This window comes from Pezoporus occidentalis, unplaced genomic scaffold (assembly GCF_034315485.1).
Source record: "Pezoporus occidentalis ecotype Australia unplaced genomic scaffold, CSIRO_AGI_Poc_V1 ctg114, whole genome shotgun sequence".
Taxonomy (NCBI): Eukaryota; Metazoa; Chordata; class Aves; order Psittaciformes; family Psittacidae; genus Pezoporus; species Pezoporus occidentalis.
Genome location: NW_026912929.1, coordinates 237,302 through 254,463, shown reverse-complemented (window position 1 = coordinate 254,463; position 17,162 = coordinate 237,302). Strand labels below are relative to the sequence as shown.

The 17,162-nt window shown below is 41.9% G+C and overlaps 1 protein-coding gene across 6 annotated transcripts in view; it reads right to left on the bottom strand.

Annotated features, from left to right (window-relative positions):
* Positions 1-17,162, bottom strand: part of TMCC1 (transmembrane and coiled-coil domain family 1) — an 84,761-nt gene that overhangs the window by 61,935 nt on the left and 5,664 nt on the right. For 3 of the 6 annotated variants that reach the window (XM_062636019.1, XM_062636052.1, XM_062636036.1), the window contains exons 2-4: positions 7,558-7,618; positions 5,351-5,759; positions 4,219-4,923 (exon numbers count right to left, since the gene is read on the bottom strand). In XM_062636019.1, coding sequence (XP_062492003.1) covers positions 4,219-4,761 — 543 coding nt within the window. In that variant the 5' untranslated portion in view covers positions 4,762-4,923; positions 5,351-5,759; positions 7,558-7,618. Of the gene's footprint in view, positions 1-4,218; positions 4,924-5,350; positions 5,760-7,557; positions 7,619-10,759; positions 10,850-17,162 lie in introns of all 6 variants that reach the window. The other 3 variants (XM_062636028.1, XM_062636104.1, XM_062636045.1) reach the window with 3 other exon arrangements.

Genomic DNA, 17,162 nt, shown 5'->3' with positions numbered 1-17,162 from the left:
GAACACTGGGGGGAAAACAAAGAAAGAAGGGAAAGCAAAACAAGGATTTCCGCTACAAGAGCAGTACCAACCCCAGGGGTAGAGATGGATGAGAGGGCAATGATGAGGCACCAGGCACAGCCTTGACACTGTGTGGTGGGAGCAGAGAAGCTCCAGAAGACAGGCAGACAGCTACTGTGAGCAGAAACAGGCTGCACCACAGCAGCATTGGGACCAGCAGATCAATTGGTGACAGAAGACATGAATCAGAAAAATGAGAATTAGATCGCTTGACTACAATTATGCTGGGTTTGTCATTATTAAATCAGAACTTTTCCGTTACGTATGTTGTGGGGTTTTGTCTTTGTAGCTTGTATAGCCCATATGTTCACAACAGATGGATCAGCGCTGCAGCTCACTGATATTTTTCTAATTATAGTTGGGATTTATGAAATTCTTAAAGAATTTCCAAGGAAATACTCCCTGCTGAGGCCAGGTGAGTCTGAGCATCTTCACTGTCATCAGCAAACACCAAAATCAATGACGTGAAATTGATGAAGGCAAACTTATTTAAGAGATAAGATCACAAGGAGCTGAAGGAGACAAATGTACGAAGTCTTGAGAAAGTGAATATGAAACAAATTAAAAGGAATCAAGTGAAGGTTTGCTCATCTAATTGCATCTTCAATTTAATGCTTTTAGACAACAGGCCATCTTTATCCTGTAATTTTACATGTGTAAATAAATGTACAGCCAGAACCAGTACTGCCTCCACTTAAGTGCACACTTAAACATATCAAACCTCTGAAGTAAAACATAGCTTACACAATGCGAGACTTTTGCCTTTAGCTTACATGGAAAAGACTGATGTGTCTGAGGGCACTCTAGGTTTCTGAGCCCACTTAAGACTATGCACAATCCAGGAAACACACACTCAGGTTTTTCTTTTTAGGGAGTGATCTAAAAGAAAATTAAGTGAGATTTTAAGAAATACACCAAACGAGAACAGAAACGTTCGTACAACAGAACTCCAAGCCCTACCAACAAATGCTGTGGCATTCCCAAAGTGTTTATTTAGGTTCTACCTGCAAGTGTACCCATAGCTTTCAGAACATGCATCAGGAAACAATTCCCAGCTAGAGCAAAGGAACGGGAGGGCTCAGGTTAAGGAAGGTGAGGTATGACATCCCAAAGCAGCACACGTGCTCTGGGTCATGCAAGAGATGAGGTGTGTTATTCCCTAGCTCCCCTCAGCCCTGTACTCCCACACTGCATGCACACCACAGAGACACAAGTACCAAAAGGAGAACGTGACCACTGCTGGAACTGCTGCTTGCCTCCCTCTTGCTCACATGCTATGAGGATGCTGCTGCTGCCACTTCCTGTAACAGCAGTTTGTGAGCAAGCACGCTACATTTTATACCACCAACATATCAGATTTTCCATTCTCATGTTCCAAAAATCTGACAGATTCATTCCTCTCCAGGTACTTCAGGAACTTTAGCTGCTCTAGATCCTTACCCTGCCAAAAGCCTATGTTATAGCGCAGGGGGCATGCTCCAGATGCAATCCAGAGATGGCTGGTCCAGCAGCCTTACCGCTTGTCCGCTTTTCTTCCCCCTGCATCCATCAGTTCAATACCACAAAGGAAAACCCTCTTGGGCAAAACCTAAATGTGAGGTCCGTTGAGCACACTATAAATGCTGAACAAAGCTTCTCCACCAGGCTGAAATGCCCCAATTAGACAAAGGTGTACTTCCCTGAACTGTGAAAGAAAGAAAAAAATAGCGAGGGAGCATTTCCTTGGCTATGTCACTTTAGACCCATAGTATACAACTGTATTTTCCGCTGAAAGCATGGTGAAATATGCAAATACTAAAAAGCAGCTGGAAATTCACTGAACTCTATAGGGACAACTGGTCACAGAGGTTCTTGGATGGTTTAGCCCTCAAAGAAGGCCTTGGTTTACATGCATTTCATTTACTGCTTTCAGACTCCAGTCCCTTCCCTTAAAAGGAGGCGAGCAAGCCTGAACAGACCCTTTTCCTCCAGTCACAGAGCACAGCACCTGAGGACACAGCAAAAAGCAACCAGAACCACTGTCACATCCACCTCAGAGATGACAACTTGGTCAAGTAGCAGACCCAGAGAAAACACTTCTCAATAGGAAGTACAGCTGCTGCTTCTCAATAATCAAAGCCCTTTATCAATCCAAAACTGACTCCTAAATTTGTTACCACACATAGCAGATGTTGTAGCAGAATGCAGTTCTAGCAGCCTAATGGTTCTCATTTTCCAGTCCCTCCTGCCAAATGATCCAATTCATCCAGGCCAGTGGCACACCCCTACCCAGAAACAAATTTTGAGCATGGACTGCCAATACATTTGTATTTATTTATAAGCTGTATAATGTCCTACTGGATACATTATGTACATTATAAAACAAACAAAAATGGAAATTAAAAAGGAAAAGAAAAACATTATTTCAAAAAATATTTTACTTATTAATGGTACAAAAAATACTTTCTTCCCACACTCCAGTGGATTGTCTTTGGCTACCTCGCTCTGGAGACCCCCGATCTAGCTGAAGGTGGATATGAAGCTTGCTTCATAAACTTTGGTTGCTGGATTTGGGTACAAACTCAGAAAACTATCAACATTCCCCAAATTCTCCCAAAACACAGATCACGAGTTCACTCACAGCAAGCAAATAAGCCTGGAGCTATTAAGAGGCCTCTTAATGGCTCAATCATTATGTCTCAATTGCTAAGTTAATCCATCTGAGGGGAGCCTATGCTTTTCCTGACAACTTTATTACTATTTCTGATCTTTTAACTGTTGGCAAGAAACAAAAGCCTCAGTTGCAGCTGCAGGCAGACTCCTCCAGTGCTTCTCCCAAGAGAAAACTTCACTCACTGCCTTAGAATACTAGTGCAATATATGCTAACACTTTGTAATTATCATGTATGAATGCAAGATATGCTAATTTCCCGATGACTATCAGGAAAATACACTGAGAGCATATTATACCACCAAGAACTCTGAAAAGGTTTTCCCTTAAGAGTATCTCAAAGTAGGTTTCAAGGGGAGGAAAACAACGTACAAGAGAATAACCTTGGCGCGGAGGCAAGGTGAGGCAACCACCAGATGACTAAGGAGATCTTATTCATCCCCAATCCATCATTATCAAGACAACATCAAAGAAACTGTATTATATGAGAGCAAATTTTCGTAATGAAATATCTACACAAACTTCAGGACCGTGCTATTTTAACAGCATCAAACACTAGCAGGATTGTTTCTCTTGGTCCAAGAGTCATGGTCAGAGACTCTATAATTAAGAGCACACAAACCAGAAACCAATTTCACAATGCTCCCTATCTTTATCAAAGGGTTCATCCTCCAGTAACAAACAACTATTGAACAAGGCTGCAAAGAATTTTAGGAAAATATATATTATATCTCAGGTTGAATGAGAAACCTAGGTTGGGTTGTTGGGTGGGTTTGTTTTTTCTTAAAAAGGTGTGCTTCAACTAAATTGGCAAGATGGGAAGACAGGGACTACTTCTTGATATCATCAACAAGCAGATATACATAGCTTTGCAAGAACATGTTCCAGAACAGACAGTGTCATCTCAGCGAAGGCTTTTTCCACACAGGCCTGACAAACCAGGACAGACTTGCTGATCCTGTATCAGCAAGTAGCCAGGCTGATCTAGATCAGGTGCAGTCAACCTGGCATTGCAGTTCAGTCACAGGCTGCAGCCAGTGTTACCAGAGCCTCTCCACAGCCAAAAAGATCAACAGCACCATTCACTCAAACAGGATTTCCTCAAGTTTATAAAATACACAGTAAAACAAGAGGGGAAGAAAAAAGCCATCTACATAAATGCAAGGTTTTGTTGCAGGAGCTAGATAACAGCTGCTGAGAACTACTCTGGCTGCTGCTCTTCCCATCACTTCTTGTTTGACTGTAGTGTGCCATCCAACCAACCTAATGTGCTTCAAAAGTAGCTCTCATTTCACTGATCAAATACATATAAAATAAGCCACCTGCCATGTGAGAAAATGACTAACATTTGTATCTTTTAAGCTCTTTGCTTCACCACTAAAGAAACTTTCAAACACAGTAGTACTGGTGTTTGCTGAAAGAAACTTGTTTTTAAAAACAGGATTTAAAAGCCTTAAGAAAACACACAAGGAGATGATAAAAACCAAAGGTAAATCTGAGTAACTTACTGCTGCTGCAGCCTCCTCTCCACCTACATAGATAGAAGAAGCAATCTCCATCACGGACAAGTTCGTGGGAGCATCTGTAGTAGATGATGATCTGGGCCGACCTGATTGAATATCTTGGGCAGACCTCCTGTTGATCTGCGGGCTTCCTTTCGGGGCATCTGCCTTGCCCCACCTGCTGTGCAGGCTCGTCCCTCTCTTCATTTTAGGTGGCACTCTGATCTGCTGGAGCACACGGTTCAGAGCTGTGGGGTGGGTGGAGACACCATCAATTTCAGCACAGACGCTTTGGCTTTCCAGATCCATGTCAGGCTCCAGATCAGCCTGAGCTTGCTGAATATCATGTGGAGAAACCGAGGACCTCCTGCGCTGATGCTGGAAAAGGTGCTTCAAACCTTGACCAATCACATTAATGTTCTCCAAAGCATTATGGGTTATTTTTGATAATTTTTGCTCTGATTCATGTTGCTTTTTGGTCTCTTGATCTTGGGATTTGCCTCCAGGATCAGGGTCATCACACAACTGTTCAGTGCTAGAGGGCTCCATTGGTGACACCCAACAGGTTTATTTCACTATTCATATATAATTATGTCCCCTGTCTTTGAAAGGCGTGTGTTTTTAAAATGCCAAGATTGTCAGCCAATTAGGTGTGCAATTGCTTCAAGAGTGACTACACATGCAGCTGTGCCACGGTGATCTCATGCTTATCTAGTGTTAAACAAAAGAGTCATTATTACACATCCATGCAGAAAGTAGTGGGTTAAAAAATCCAAAGCGCAAAACATGCCATTAACAAAACAATATGTATCAGTTTTCCAAGCATCCCTCCATGTGGTATTAGTTGCATCTAGGCTGTATGCAGAAGCCAAAGCTTGTATGAGACAAGTCATTCATCACCTGGGGGAAGAAGCCCAGCACAAAGGGTACAGGAAAGCAAGAAGGTAAAAAAAGCTGTTCAAAAGGGGGAGAAGCAAGGAGAAACCAGTGGGGTTTTGTTAAGAACAAGCCCACAAAAATACTTAGAGCATGAAGTTAAACTTCTGAAGGGCATGCTAGTCTCTTTGGTAGAACTTATTTTGTTCCTTGACAAAGATCTGGTATTTCGTGCTTCAAATGCAACGTCTGCTCAGCCTACCTGATTTTCCTGTAGAATGCTTAAGTTCGCAGTATTTAGCATATGCAAGAAAACAGAACACTTCCAAATCAGTTATGCATTCCCAAATAGTAAGAAATGGCTTATTACTGCCAACATCCGCTGATGGCAGTGGAGACTAGATGTGAAAATCTGTCTTCAAGCAGGAACAGGCAAGTGAAACGGTTTCAACTGGCACAGTCTTCTCCATAGTTCTCAGAGAAAACAAAAATGTCTTTTTAAAAGTAGAATAAGCAACCAATCTGAACAGGAGCAGCACCGTGTATGTATAGCTCAGTCTCTAGCAGAGAGGAAACACGCAGCTTTTCTCCAAGAGAGCTCAACCTTCCTGTCATCTGAGCTCAGGCAAGAGCTGGTTATAGGACGCTGCAGCTGAGTACTCAGATAGCAACTCACTATGGGAGAAGTACAGCAAAGGAATGAGGAAAGAAGAAAGGAAGGAAGGAAGGACACATTATCTGAAAGAGTTTCACATCAGCACCATGAGATCACATGCTCAGAAGCTGATCATTGTTTTCTTGCAGGAGAAAGCTTTGATTAGGCTTCTCTAAATACAGAAACCAGACCAGAGTTCTACCTCAATTTTGGCAGAAAGCAGCCTGGGGTTTAAATAAAAAAATAAATAAAACCAGCAACAAAATTTCATCTGAAATGCAACATATGTTTGGGATTTGAAAGCATTCTTTCTTATCTTAAAACAGCTGCAGAAGCACAATGCACTGAGGTTACCATTAGAGCACTCAATTTTTGCATCTGAAGCCTGACAGAATGGGTTAAACAGATATTCCAAAATGCTTTACAAATTGGCATCCAAAAATATCAGAAGAGCTGCCTCACTCTCTTTTTCAAATGTCACTGCTATCAGCTGGAGGCAAGATGCAATTCTGTACTTACAGAAAGCAAAACGCTGGAGTCATACGGGATTTTCTCTCAGTACTTTGAACATGCTACAACCACTGAGTGTAAATACATTGGCCAGTTTGACACTGAATGCAAAGTAATAAACTACATACCAGAAAATACAATGTATTTACCAATTCATGCAGAAATTGTGCAGCAGAATCAAATATGTAAAAATAAAAGGTTGGCTGTGCATTTTTTAACAGTTTCTTAAACGGCTTCAAGTGCCTTCATGAGCAGTGTCATGCTTTGACTTTTGAGCTCAATCTGTCTTTTCTTTTTTCGTGTGCAATAGGTTTTCCAGAAAGCTGAACTGCAGGTTTCCAGCCAATTTAATTTGGTGGGGAAAAGAGACAAAAACTAGAGATTGCCCTTTTCATCCAACAATGGTTCAGTGAACAAACCTCACTGTCCCCAAGTTATTAGGCATGCAAAACACAAATCTGACAGTTGACCCATAACCGCCTTTTTCATTTTAGCCAATTCCCTCAGTATTCATTTTTCAGTCAGGACTCGTGAAGAACCGTAGTTCATATCAAAGATGCCCAATACACCTTCTAACCAGTATACCTGTGATCTCCTGCATGCTTCCCATCCAGATTACCACTGGTAATACTGCTGATCTGAAAGAACACCACTTCAGTCTACCTACACTCCCATGCATTATCTTCTGGAAAGCATTATCCTTCTTAAATTAGCTCTGTGTCAATTTATAGACCTGAAACAAGTTAGACAACAGTGAGCTCACAAACATGTCACTACTACCCCTGAAACTACACTGAGCCTTCTCTCCAAGGCCTGGTGGTCTTCTGACTACTTGTGTTCCCATGTGATGAGTCTGTTCTGAGCCTGAAATGAGCTTTTCAAATTGCACACCTGGTATGAAGAGTCTTAAACTACTTATTTGTCCTAGTATCTACTTTTGGGGGAAATAATGTGAAGAATTGTCAATCAGCAGAATTAATCAGCATTAGGATTCAAGTTTTGAACTTCCCTCCCCCCCCCCCAAAACAAAACCACCATTATATTCTGTTTGAGAGAGGAAACAAAGTACTTTATAGCATGAAGTTCAAAAACATGTGTTTCTTAGTCATACAAGAGTACGATACAGCAGGGACAAAACGCACAATTTCATACAGTCACACTGAGCAGATGTTGTAACATTACACCCCAAGAATATTGCCCTTCATTGTGCAGTCATTTCACATCAGCACACGGAAACAAAACAGTTCAAAGGAGAAACTGGTAAAAAAACAGTATTAGAGAACTGTGAATATATAAACTAGTACTTGCCTCCATCACTTGCCCTTTAGCATGGCTGACATACAGCAGTCCCTCCACTGAACAAAACTGCAAAAGAAATTAGGTATGAGATGCAGTTCTTGGACATGGGAGGAAAGTTTTACACAAACAAAGTGAGCATGGTTCCATCCTCATCCTCCTCCCCCCTCCTCCTCCCAACATTTAAATGCAGGTGCCTCTGGAAGCTGGGCTATTTTAGACTCTTTCAAATAACTGGAGAGATACAAATATAATTGAAGTTAAAACTAAATCTTACAGAGTTAATCGAGAAGTTCTTATTGAAGGAATTCTTTCTTTTGGGGTTTACAGCCACCAATATATGATGAAAGCCCAGGTAGGTTTCAGGGTTCCAGCCTACAAGGTCACACTGGCCCACACAGTTTTTATTTTCTCCTCCTACTCAGTCATCAGTTCTGCGCATAGGTCAAACAGCTTGCTCGTGTTTACCTGGAGCTCACCTACGAGGACACTAGAACTGAGAGCACTTGAGACATGAACATCTTCCACTCCATTCTTCAGGGAAGCCTCTGGCACCTTTGGCTGAGCTGCCCCTGCACTAACAGCACCCTCTGCCCGAGGGCAAGTGAAACCAACCCCTGTACAGGGCAGCACCCCCACGATGGCAGACCCTGCACACTGCGCCAGCCTTGCGGGGACACGGCCATGGACCCACTCAGGGCCCCGGCACTGAACGAGCGTGAAGGACTTGGAGACCCGAGCTCAATTGAGGCAAAGCACCTGGCCGAGGACATCATCCCGGCTTCACTCTCCTCCCCTGGATGGGGAACAGAGGATTTTAAGGGCACGTGGATGATCTGTTCAACGTTTCTGCAACAAGCCCAAAGCAAGGCCAGATGCTGGCTAGAAGAACACAGCAGAAGATGACAAAGAGGACAGCAGAGAGCAGATACAACAACTGCATTTCTCGGGATCAACAGCCAGACACTTGCACTATCCTGAAACACAAAGGTGAGCAGTTACTCAACTAGTTCTTGAAAACGGGGCCACAAGCTTTGCAGTACATTAGCACTCAGAATACTACAAGCCTCTGCACAGCTGGGCAATTTTACCATTTTATTACATGCCAGATACCCACCTCCAAGACAGCAGAGATAAAGAGAACATTACTCAGAACCACTGGAGTGGGATGCTAGGATACGGAGAACGTGATGACAGCAGATATGAAGAACTTAGAAAAATGAATGAAGGCATTTTTTCAAAAATCTCAACATAGAGGAAGCCACACTTCTGCAACAGGGTGAGTGGAGAGTGAGGCCCAGAGCCAGAGGTATTGTGAGTGTACGAGGTGCCACCAACATCACTTCAGAGCCTTTCTACTTTTTCCTGAGCTCTGCAAAGCTACTGCACTGGGCTAATCAAAATTCCTGCCCTTTCCTGTACTTATGAAGAGTAGACACAGCCTTCTTTTTTTTGCATATATAATGGCCCTATTGCAGAGCCATTTGCTCAGCACAAATGCATCAGCTTAATGAATTCCCCTTCAAAACCACAGTTCTCTCTAAGTAAACGCTGAAGTTACCATTGAGACCCATCTCAGAGCTGACTTAACTGCAACTGCACTGCTTGTTACAACAGTACAGAACTGTAGAAATAGGGAAGAAAAAGATGATTTTCAACAAAAGAAAAAGATCCTGCCTTTCTGTAGAATGTTTCAAATACCTATTATTTACGCTGTATTTGAACATCTCCAAATCTTAATGTCCATGTTGAAGTACAATTACCTAAGGAACCCTCCATAAACAGCTCAGTTTAATAGCTCATCATGGAGCTGTAGTCCACAGTTAGCAGGGATTTTAGGTAGGAGATGCTTGCCATTCCTCCTGTTTGGCAAAAGAAAACCAATTTTTAGTTGCTTCAGGTTATGAATCATTCCCATTAAGAAATAGCCCATCTTAGTCTGAGAAATCCCATATTATTTTCAGAAATTCATCCCAAAACGGATTCTGTATCTAGGAAAAGAGTTTAGTAAGAAAAAAAAAACCTACAGGGGCAACAGTCACACACTGGAAAACCATGAGAAAACTATGGGAACTGGGAACCCTAGAAATTATTTGTATTTGCAGGAGGATTAAGATATTTTAAAAGCATCATTGTTCAGCAGCAAGAAGCACCAGAGCAAGTAAGGAGAGAAAGCTCCGGGTATGCACAGCTAAGCCTGTCAGAAAGAAGAACTCAAATGAAACTGGAATGGATGTAAGATTCAAGAGGACTGCAGCTTGGAAAACATTCAAGGAGGAAGACAACAGTGAGAGTAAGTAATTTGACCCCAAAAAAGCAATTGGATAGTGGCACAACTACCCAATACCAGGAGAAACAGGTACATTTAGCCATTATAACAGATATTTTTAGCTATTGTAACAGTTTTTTAAAAGTCAGAGTGGAGAACTGGGCAAGAATATAAGAAAAAGGCCTACAGGAAATAATTAATGCAAAGAACATAAGAAAGATGGCATAACATGGTGGGGGGGACACCAACAGAAAACAGTACTACTGTTAATGGAAAGGATAAGTGTAATTTTCAAGACATAATTCTTCTTCTTCCTTCTCCAAAATTCACCCAAGAAAACATATACTGGAATTTTAGCGAAGTCCAAAAGAAAAAACAGGGATAAGAGGTAGACAGCAGACAAAGGCCACCACCTGGCCACAATCCTGACACGGACAATACTCTATGGAAGAACAGAAATGGAGTATGACTGAAAAAAGCAAACAGAGGCAAAACAAGAAAGACTCAGCATATTAAATAGTGCAGCTGGGAGATGTGTGTGTGTGTGTGTGTGTGAAACATCTTCAGGTATGTGTAAAACAAGTCAGACTTCTGCTGAAGTTCTGCATCTGAGATTTTAGAAAAGGGGAATAGCCTGAAGCCAGCTGCTTCTGATGAAACTGGAAGGAATGGCAGGAGGCGTGGGCAGGAATTCACTGAATTAATCCACAAGGCTCTGCAAAAGAGGTCCACACCATCCAGTACATTGAGAAAGGGCGCACCAGATGGACAGAAACTGCCACTTTAATAGGAACAAGGGTCACAGGGCAAAGCAAGAGACCTACAGCCTGGTTTTTAAGTCAGCTGTAGTGTGTTACACAGCAAACCCAACATTGTAGAACAGGTTTTACCAATTTCTGCCTAATAATTTCCCTAAACCCTCCAACCTACTCCCAACTTACCAAAAAGTCAAGAAGGAAGCCAGCTGAACAATGCCATCTCTGCTACCCTTGCTGTCTCTTCTCACACCACAGATTCAGCAGGAACAGAATCTGGTGGATAAAGAACAGGCTGAGAGAATGGAAATCATGGGCTAAACCAGCTTTGTCAGTCTTGTCAGAAGACCTTGAGCAAGTCAAGTCAGCCTCTGGGCCTAATGTTTACCGATACGCAATGTATGAACAACCCAGCTAGCTGAAAAAAGGAGTAACACTGAGGGTAATACCAGTGAAGGTGCTCTACTAAAACACTTCATAATGCAGCAAAACACTTGTATTCCTTTGAAGGGAAGGTGTGCAGAATTCCATTAAGGACAACTCAAGCTCAGACTGCCAAGCTGATGAATTTTAGAAAGGTAGCCAACTGTATTCTTTTGCTAAAAGGATTAAGTCAACTGACACATGCACTATAAATGAATTCTTCATTTATCAATGCTATAATTTACACAATGAACCAGTTGTATGAGTATCAAAGAACATAAAAACTCACACCAGCACATTGTTAATAAAGTAAGAGAGGCTGGTAGAGAACTTATGTATGAATTACACAATCATCACCAAGGAGCAACTTAAGATTTTTAAGATATTCAGGGACAAAACCAGCACTAAGTCTAAGCCCATACAAAACATGAGACATACAATCTCCCTCCTAGAATCCTCACAAGCCTGAAATACACCTACACAGTCTATCCACTCATTTGTTAAGGGTGTGCTGCACATGACACATCAACAAATGGTCATTTCAAGGGGCTCGTCAGCAGAAGATTCATGCTTTGGCACACCAAAACGTATTCACCATTTCTACCACTCCATCCATTAATGGCTCACATGCTTGTATGCGCAAGGGTAGCATGTTCAGAGAGATACCAGAAGGTGATTTTTCAACATCAGCCTCTTCTCAGATCCATATCCTATTGAAACAGTTCCTCACTGCTGCTACCTTCTGATGTAAGAGTGTACACTACCATACCTGGAACCTACCAAAACCACTTTAAAACTACCCTTTCCTGGAAAAAGGTACTCGCAGGCTATTTCACATGAAACAAACAAAACCAGTGCTTCAAGAAAGATAAATAAAGATTAAAGAAAGGTTTAACTGGAGCCTTCCAGTTTGCCAACATTTGCAATTACATTCTTCATATGCATTTTCTAGGAAAATGTTTGAGCACATACTTAAGTTCAGTGACAACACAAAGTGCAGCCCGCAGGCATTTTAGAAGAAAACCAAATTTGATGGAGCTGGGTATACACAAAGAATCCTTATAAAGACCATCTGTTTTACCAGACAGAAGAGGGAACTTGCCCATTAGCAAGTCTTTCTTTCTAACCAGATGGATTAAAAAGTAGTAGTTTTACACTGCATCCACCACAAGCATGTGTCCTGTGGAACAAGTTACACAAGGCTGCAATTTACAACTGCGCAATTCGCCACCAGCTGACTTCCACTTGATTCAGTGATCGGCTTCAGAAGAGCCACATCCTCACCGACCCATCTTTGAAAGCAAATTCAAAAATAGCCAAACTGCAGCATTTCCTCATGAACATCTCTGCTTTCTGCTAACAGGAAGAAAGCTTTAACCATATTCACATGCCCTACGAAGCAAGTGCACTGCATATCCCGGATCCAGTGCTCCACTGGAGGAGGACATCTGAAGGGCCCATCTGCAGGTTCAAGCAGGGAACCAAAGCTGGCCTTCCACAATGCGAGGAGTACATCAGAAACAGCAATTCAAAGAATTTCCAACCTCTCTTGCCCCCTGTGGCTCATTTTCAGTCCCACAGCTTGGCACCCACATGTGAGCTGCTGCAGGCACAGCTGCTTGTGGGTCTGCGATGAGAGCCAAAACACAAAATAACTCAGCCTGGAAAGAAAATGGGCCTGAGGGAAGAATCTGACCACATTGCTGGTTAGAACAGCTTTGGTATAAAGCTAAAGAAGGGAATCAGTAGCGAGACAGGGCACATGACTCCAAAATGGTGTTATCAAAAACCTCGCATCTGAAGCTATGGCCACAATAGCCGGAAAACCAGGAACTCGCATGGGATTCAGCAAGGGCTCATCAAAACAAGAATAACTGCACATTTACAGTTCAAATCCCCCATTTTGCAAACAGATAAACTACCTCCCCTGAGAGAAAAGAGGGAGGATGTAATAAGCAAATACGCAAAATACTGGGTCTTCCACAAATAGCTCTTTACCTATCTCTTTTATCTAGGATTACAGGACAGGGGTACAGACTAACATTATCATTAGCAACAAGTCATTTTTTCACTAGATGCCTGCATATAGATGTCTCATTTAAAGCGCAGCTTTAAGCACCGAGTCCTGTTGTCAAATCAAGCCAGTTTGCTGTCTGAAGAAACTCTTACGCTGCTTTATCAATTTTCACCATTGCAGGGATATACAGCAGCAGAAGTACATTCCAATTTTACCACAGCGCATACAACTTCCATTAATGTGGGTAAGACCAGCTATGGTACACCTTCGCTGGCAGGAACCTATATTGCGCCAGTTCAGAGCAGTACAGCAACAGGAAAAGCCTACCTTCAAATCCAAAACGAATTCTATACATGCAAAAGTGAAAAGCAGTAATTCAACTTCTTTTTGCTTCCCCTCTTTAAAGAAATCTTTCACTGGAACAGATTTAATTCCTTGAAGCATCTCAGATGTTTCTGTGGTCAGCTGCGCTCCTACTATTCACTTTTCCTGCTAACATTTGCATTATTTGGTGAGATTCTCCAGCATCTGGAAAAATCCAGCATTACTACTGTATGCCAAACATTTTGGCAGAACCTTTCCATGAAGAGGAAAGGGCAGCAGGGGAGAGATCAGAAGCGCTCTTATCCTCATTGCCTGTCTGCCAGGAGATGCTGCCACTTTCATTGTGTTAAAGCTGACTCAAATGTCGGGAACAAGTGAACCGCAAAGTGGAAATACAGATATTTTCATTCTACTCCCAAGGAACGACAAAAGGTTATGCTGCAGCTATTTCAGGCATTACAGAGACTTTTAAGCATGGTAGTCATAAAAACAAGAGATGGCCTCTCATTTTAACTCCTAGCAGATTCAGCTGTGACAAGGCCAGCACAGAAGCTGGCAAGATTTAGCAACTCTAGTTCTCAAAGAAAGGCTTATTCCAGGCTTGGAGTTGTAAGAGGGTTAAAGCAAGTTAAATTAGCAGGCTTGTAAAGAAAGATACCATCTACCACCAACCCACGCTATGTGCAATTTTAACATGTGCTTTTAGCCCTGAATTTTGGAAAGTATCACATTTACAATGACTTGTGAAAGAAGAAAGTAGAACTAACCTGGCACGGAGTGGTAAAATACTCCCCCTGATGACTCAAACCCAGTATTAATTCTCTGATCTTTCAGAAGTGTTGACTCAACTTACTGAGACTAAAAGACAGATCAAAAGAAGTTTCAATTCGGCTCAGCAAAATCACAATGCTTTTCCCCATTGATTCAGGTGGTTTTGGTATTAGGTACATGAAAGCCTTCCACTGATGTTTAGCATTAAATGACTTACAAAGTAGAAGTCTGATTTGAAACAGTTTACAAAGACTCAAACCATACTCAGTCCCAAAACGGGGAAAAGTCTACTAATCCGAACACTGATAACATCCCCACACTGCAACCCAGACCCTTAACACATCTGCCCTAAACAGCGCACCTTAACCATTCCATACAGACATAAAACTTGGACTCAAAAGCAGCAATATGCATCTCATGTGCTAGTTCCCTCTCTACTGTTGAAAAGGGTACCTGAAAAGCTCTGGAGACCGCTGTCACTGGAGAAACCTCCTTGCAGGCTGCAAAACCTGACAGCTCATTGCGTTAGCATTGCTTAAAACATGACACAAAACAGGCAAGATAACTTCTAATCTGAATTTGTCTAACAAGACTCACTAGCAAACCCATGGCTTACATCACTCTACCACTTCCAAGCTGCCTTTTATATACACAATACAGTAGATTCATCCTGCTCAGAAGAAAACTGTCCTTCCTGATCCTTCAAGTGAGCTGGTCCAGGGAGCTCTTAAGTGCAACTCTGAAAAATTTATGTTAGTATAACAGTAACCTGGAGCTGATTTGTTTAAATGGCTTTTTCTAATTAATCATTAGCAAGTCCCTCCCTGCAGGGCTACAAACGAGATGTTGTCTGCCCATTAAACACTGCCAACACTTGACAGGCTGGGAGGACCTACCAGAAAAACTACTCTATCCACACCTCCTCACCTACACTCATTCCTAAGAATCTGCTACCAGCTGCCAACAGAAACAGGATACAGGCATGACGTGTTTTTAACTTGACTAGCTATAGCCACTTCTCCAAATCTTCTCCATTGCTTGTGCACTAATGTGGGACCTTTTTAGTGCAAGTTTTGTTATACCAGAAGTATGATCACTATTCCATATTTACTTTGAGTCACCTTTTTTACATGGACATCATGAATATTTTACTGGAAGGCGAGTTCTATTCAACTTCAGCTGACTAGTCTTGAAAAGGCTTTTAAAAGGAGTGAAGGCCTACACTTTTCAGACTCAAGCAGTAAAAATGCTGATGCCCATCTATTGCTCCTTCCTTCTAATAGTTATGCCTTTTTAGCGAGAACACGTGCTAATTGCACAAACATAGCACAGCTAAAGCAGCCACACGCACAAATATGGTCTTCAATATCCACCTCCACATCCAACTGCACAAAGACAGTAAACTCGGTGATTCTGCTATAAAGAAATTGGCTTGACAACTTGCTTGCCAATAGGAATCAAGCAGTCATACATTTAAAGCCTCAGCCAAAATCAGAATGTTTCCTCCTACATTCATGGCAGAGTCCACATGAAAAAAACATCCACAAAATCTTTACCCAAAGCAGCACAAAAGAGAGCAGACTGGTCTGAAATAAGGCTGAAGTTTACATACCACTGAGGAGATGCAGGCTTATAACCAGCGCCAAAACCAAGACCATGTTAATGGCTCCTCACAGAATTCTTGTTTATCTTGTGTGTCCACCAGAACTCCTGGGTCACTTTCTACAGGCATCTTTCCAGCCAGTCAGGCCCTCAGCTTGTATTCAGGTATACAGAGTGGTCATCTAGTCATACAAATGTCTGATGTTTACTTAAGTGAATGTTTGAGTATTTGAATATGAAGACAAAACAAAGTAATGTTAGGTTATGCTCATGGTTCACCTTCAAGTTTTCCCCCGACCTACATTTTTACTGCAAGCTGCCCATATTCCCAATCACATTAAGCATATCCCAAGCCAAAGTTTAACAATTTCCCTCTACCATTCAGTTATCAATTAATTTCTTAGAGCTCTCAGGAGATTGAGATTGTTTGAGCAGCAAGTCTCAGGAAGCTTTCCTCCATCACTTTTTCCAGGTGGACTTTCATTAACATTAATAATAACAAATATTTGAACACGCTTACAGGTGACCATCTCACACATGGATTGAAAAATGCTAAAAACAAAGCGAGGAAAAAAAAGAAGATAATGAAGATTTTAAACAAATTATCTCCCACACACTGGGGCCAGAGAACTCCTAAACCTGAAATCAAGAGGAAGGAGCCAACCTGCTCACCAGCCTCAACTTCTCTCTCAAGCACAGGCAGTCACAGATTTTGGAATGTCAGCCTTCCTTTAGGTATGGCTTTAAACTTTGCTTTCATTGCCACCTTTGCCTCTTCCAGAGTCTCTGGAGATATTAGATGGAAGTTCTGCAGCTAAGTGATGTGACCTCAGGTGGCTCTTCCTTAGCAACTGACATTGTAAGAGAGCCATACCAACATCAGAATTGTAAAGGTGCCACACTGGCGGCAAACAAGCATATCTTTAGTGACATCCCCAGCAAAAAAAGTTGAAGAACAAACATAAGCTTGAGCATCACAGATGCAGTTACATAACGGGTATTGAAGGGCCACAACAGCAGCTGTTTACAGGAATGTCAACAACTTAAAATAATCAGTAACTCCAATTCCAGAACCTCAAGAAATGAGCTTTCATCCATCAGAGTAATAAATGCACATCTTTTTGACATCATCATTGCAGCTGGTCACAAGACAAGTTAGCAGCCTTTGCCTTTATTGCACAAGAGGCTCCTTTCTGACAGCATTTCTGCTTTGAAAGAAGTTGGTTTGAAACTGTAGGTCAAACCCACTTAAGATCAAATTTGTTCAGAAGTCCCAGCTTCAGTAAACACCATTTTTCACACCAAATTGTTGGTAAATAGCTATCAATTACTCCAAGCTGCCACCAAAGGACATGCGTAAGATCAGCTGCAATTTATTACAATCCTCACTACAGAACTTTTGACAGCTTTCTTTTAGAGTGCTACTTAAGGAATTTAAGAATGAGCCAGACC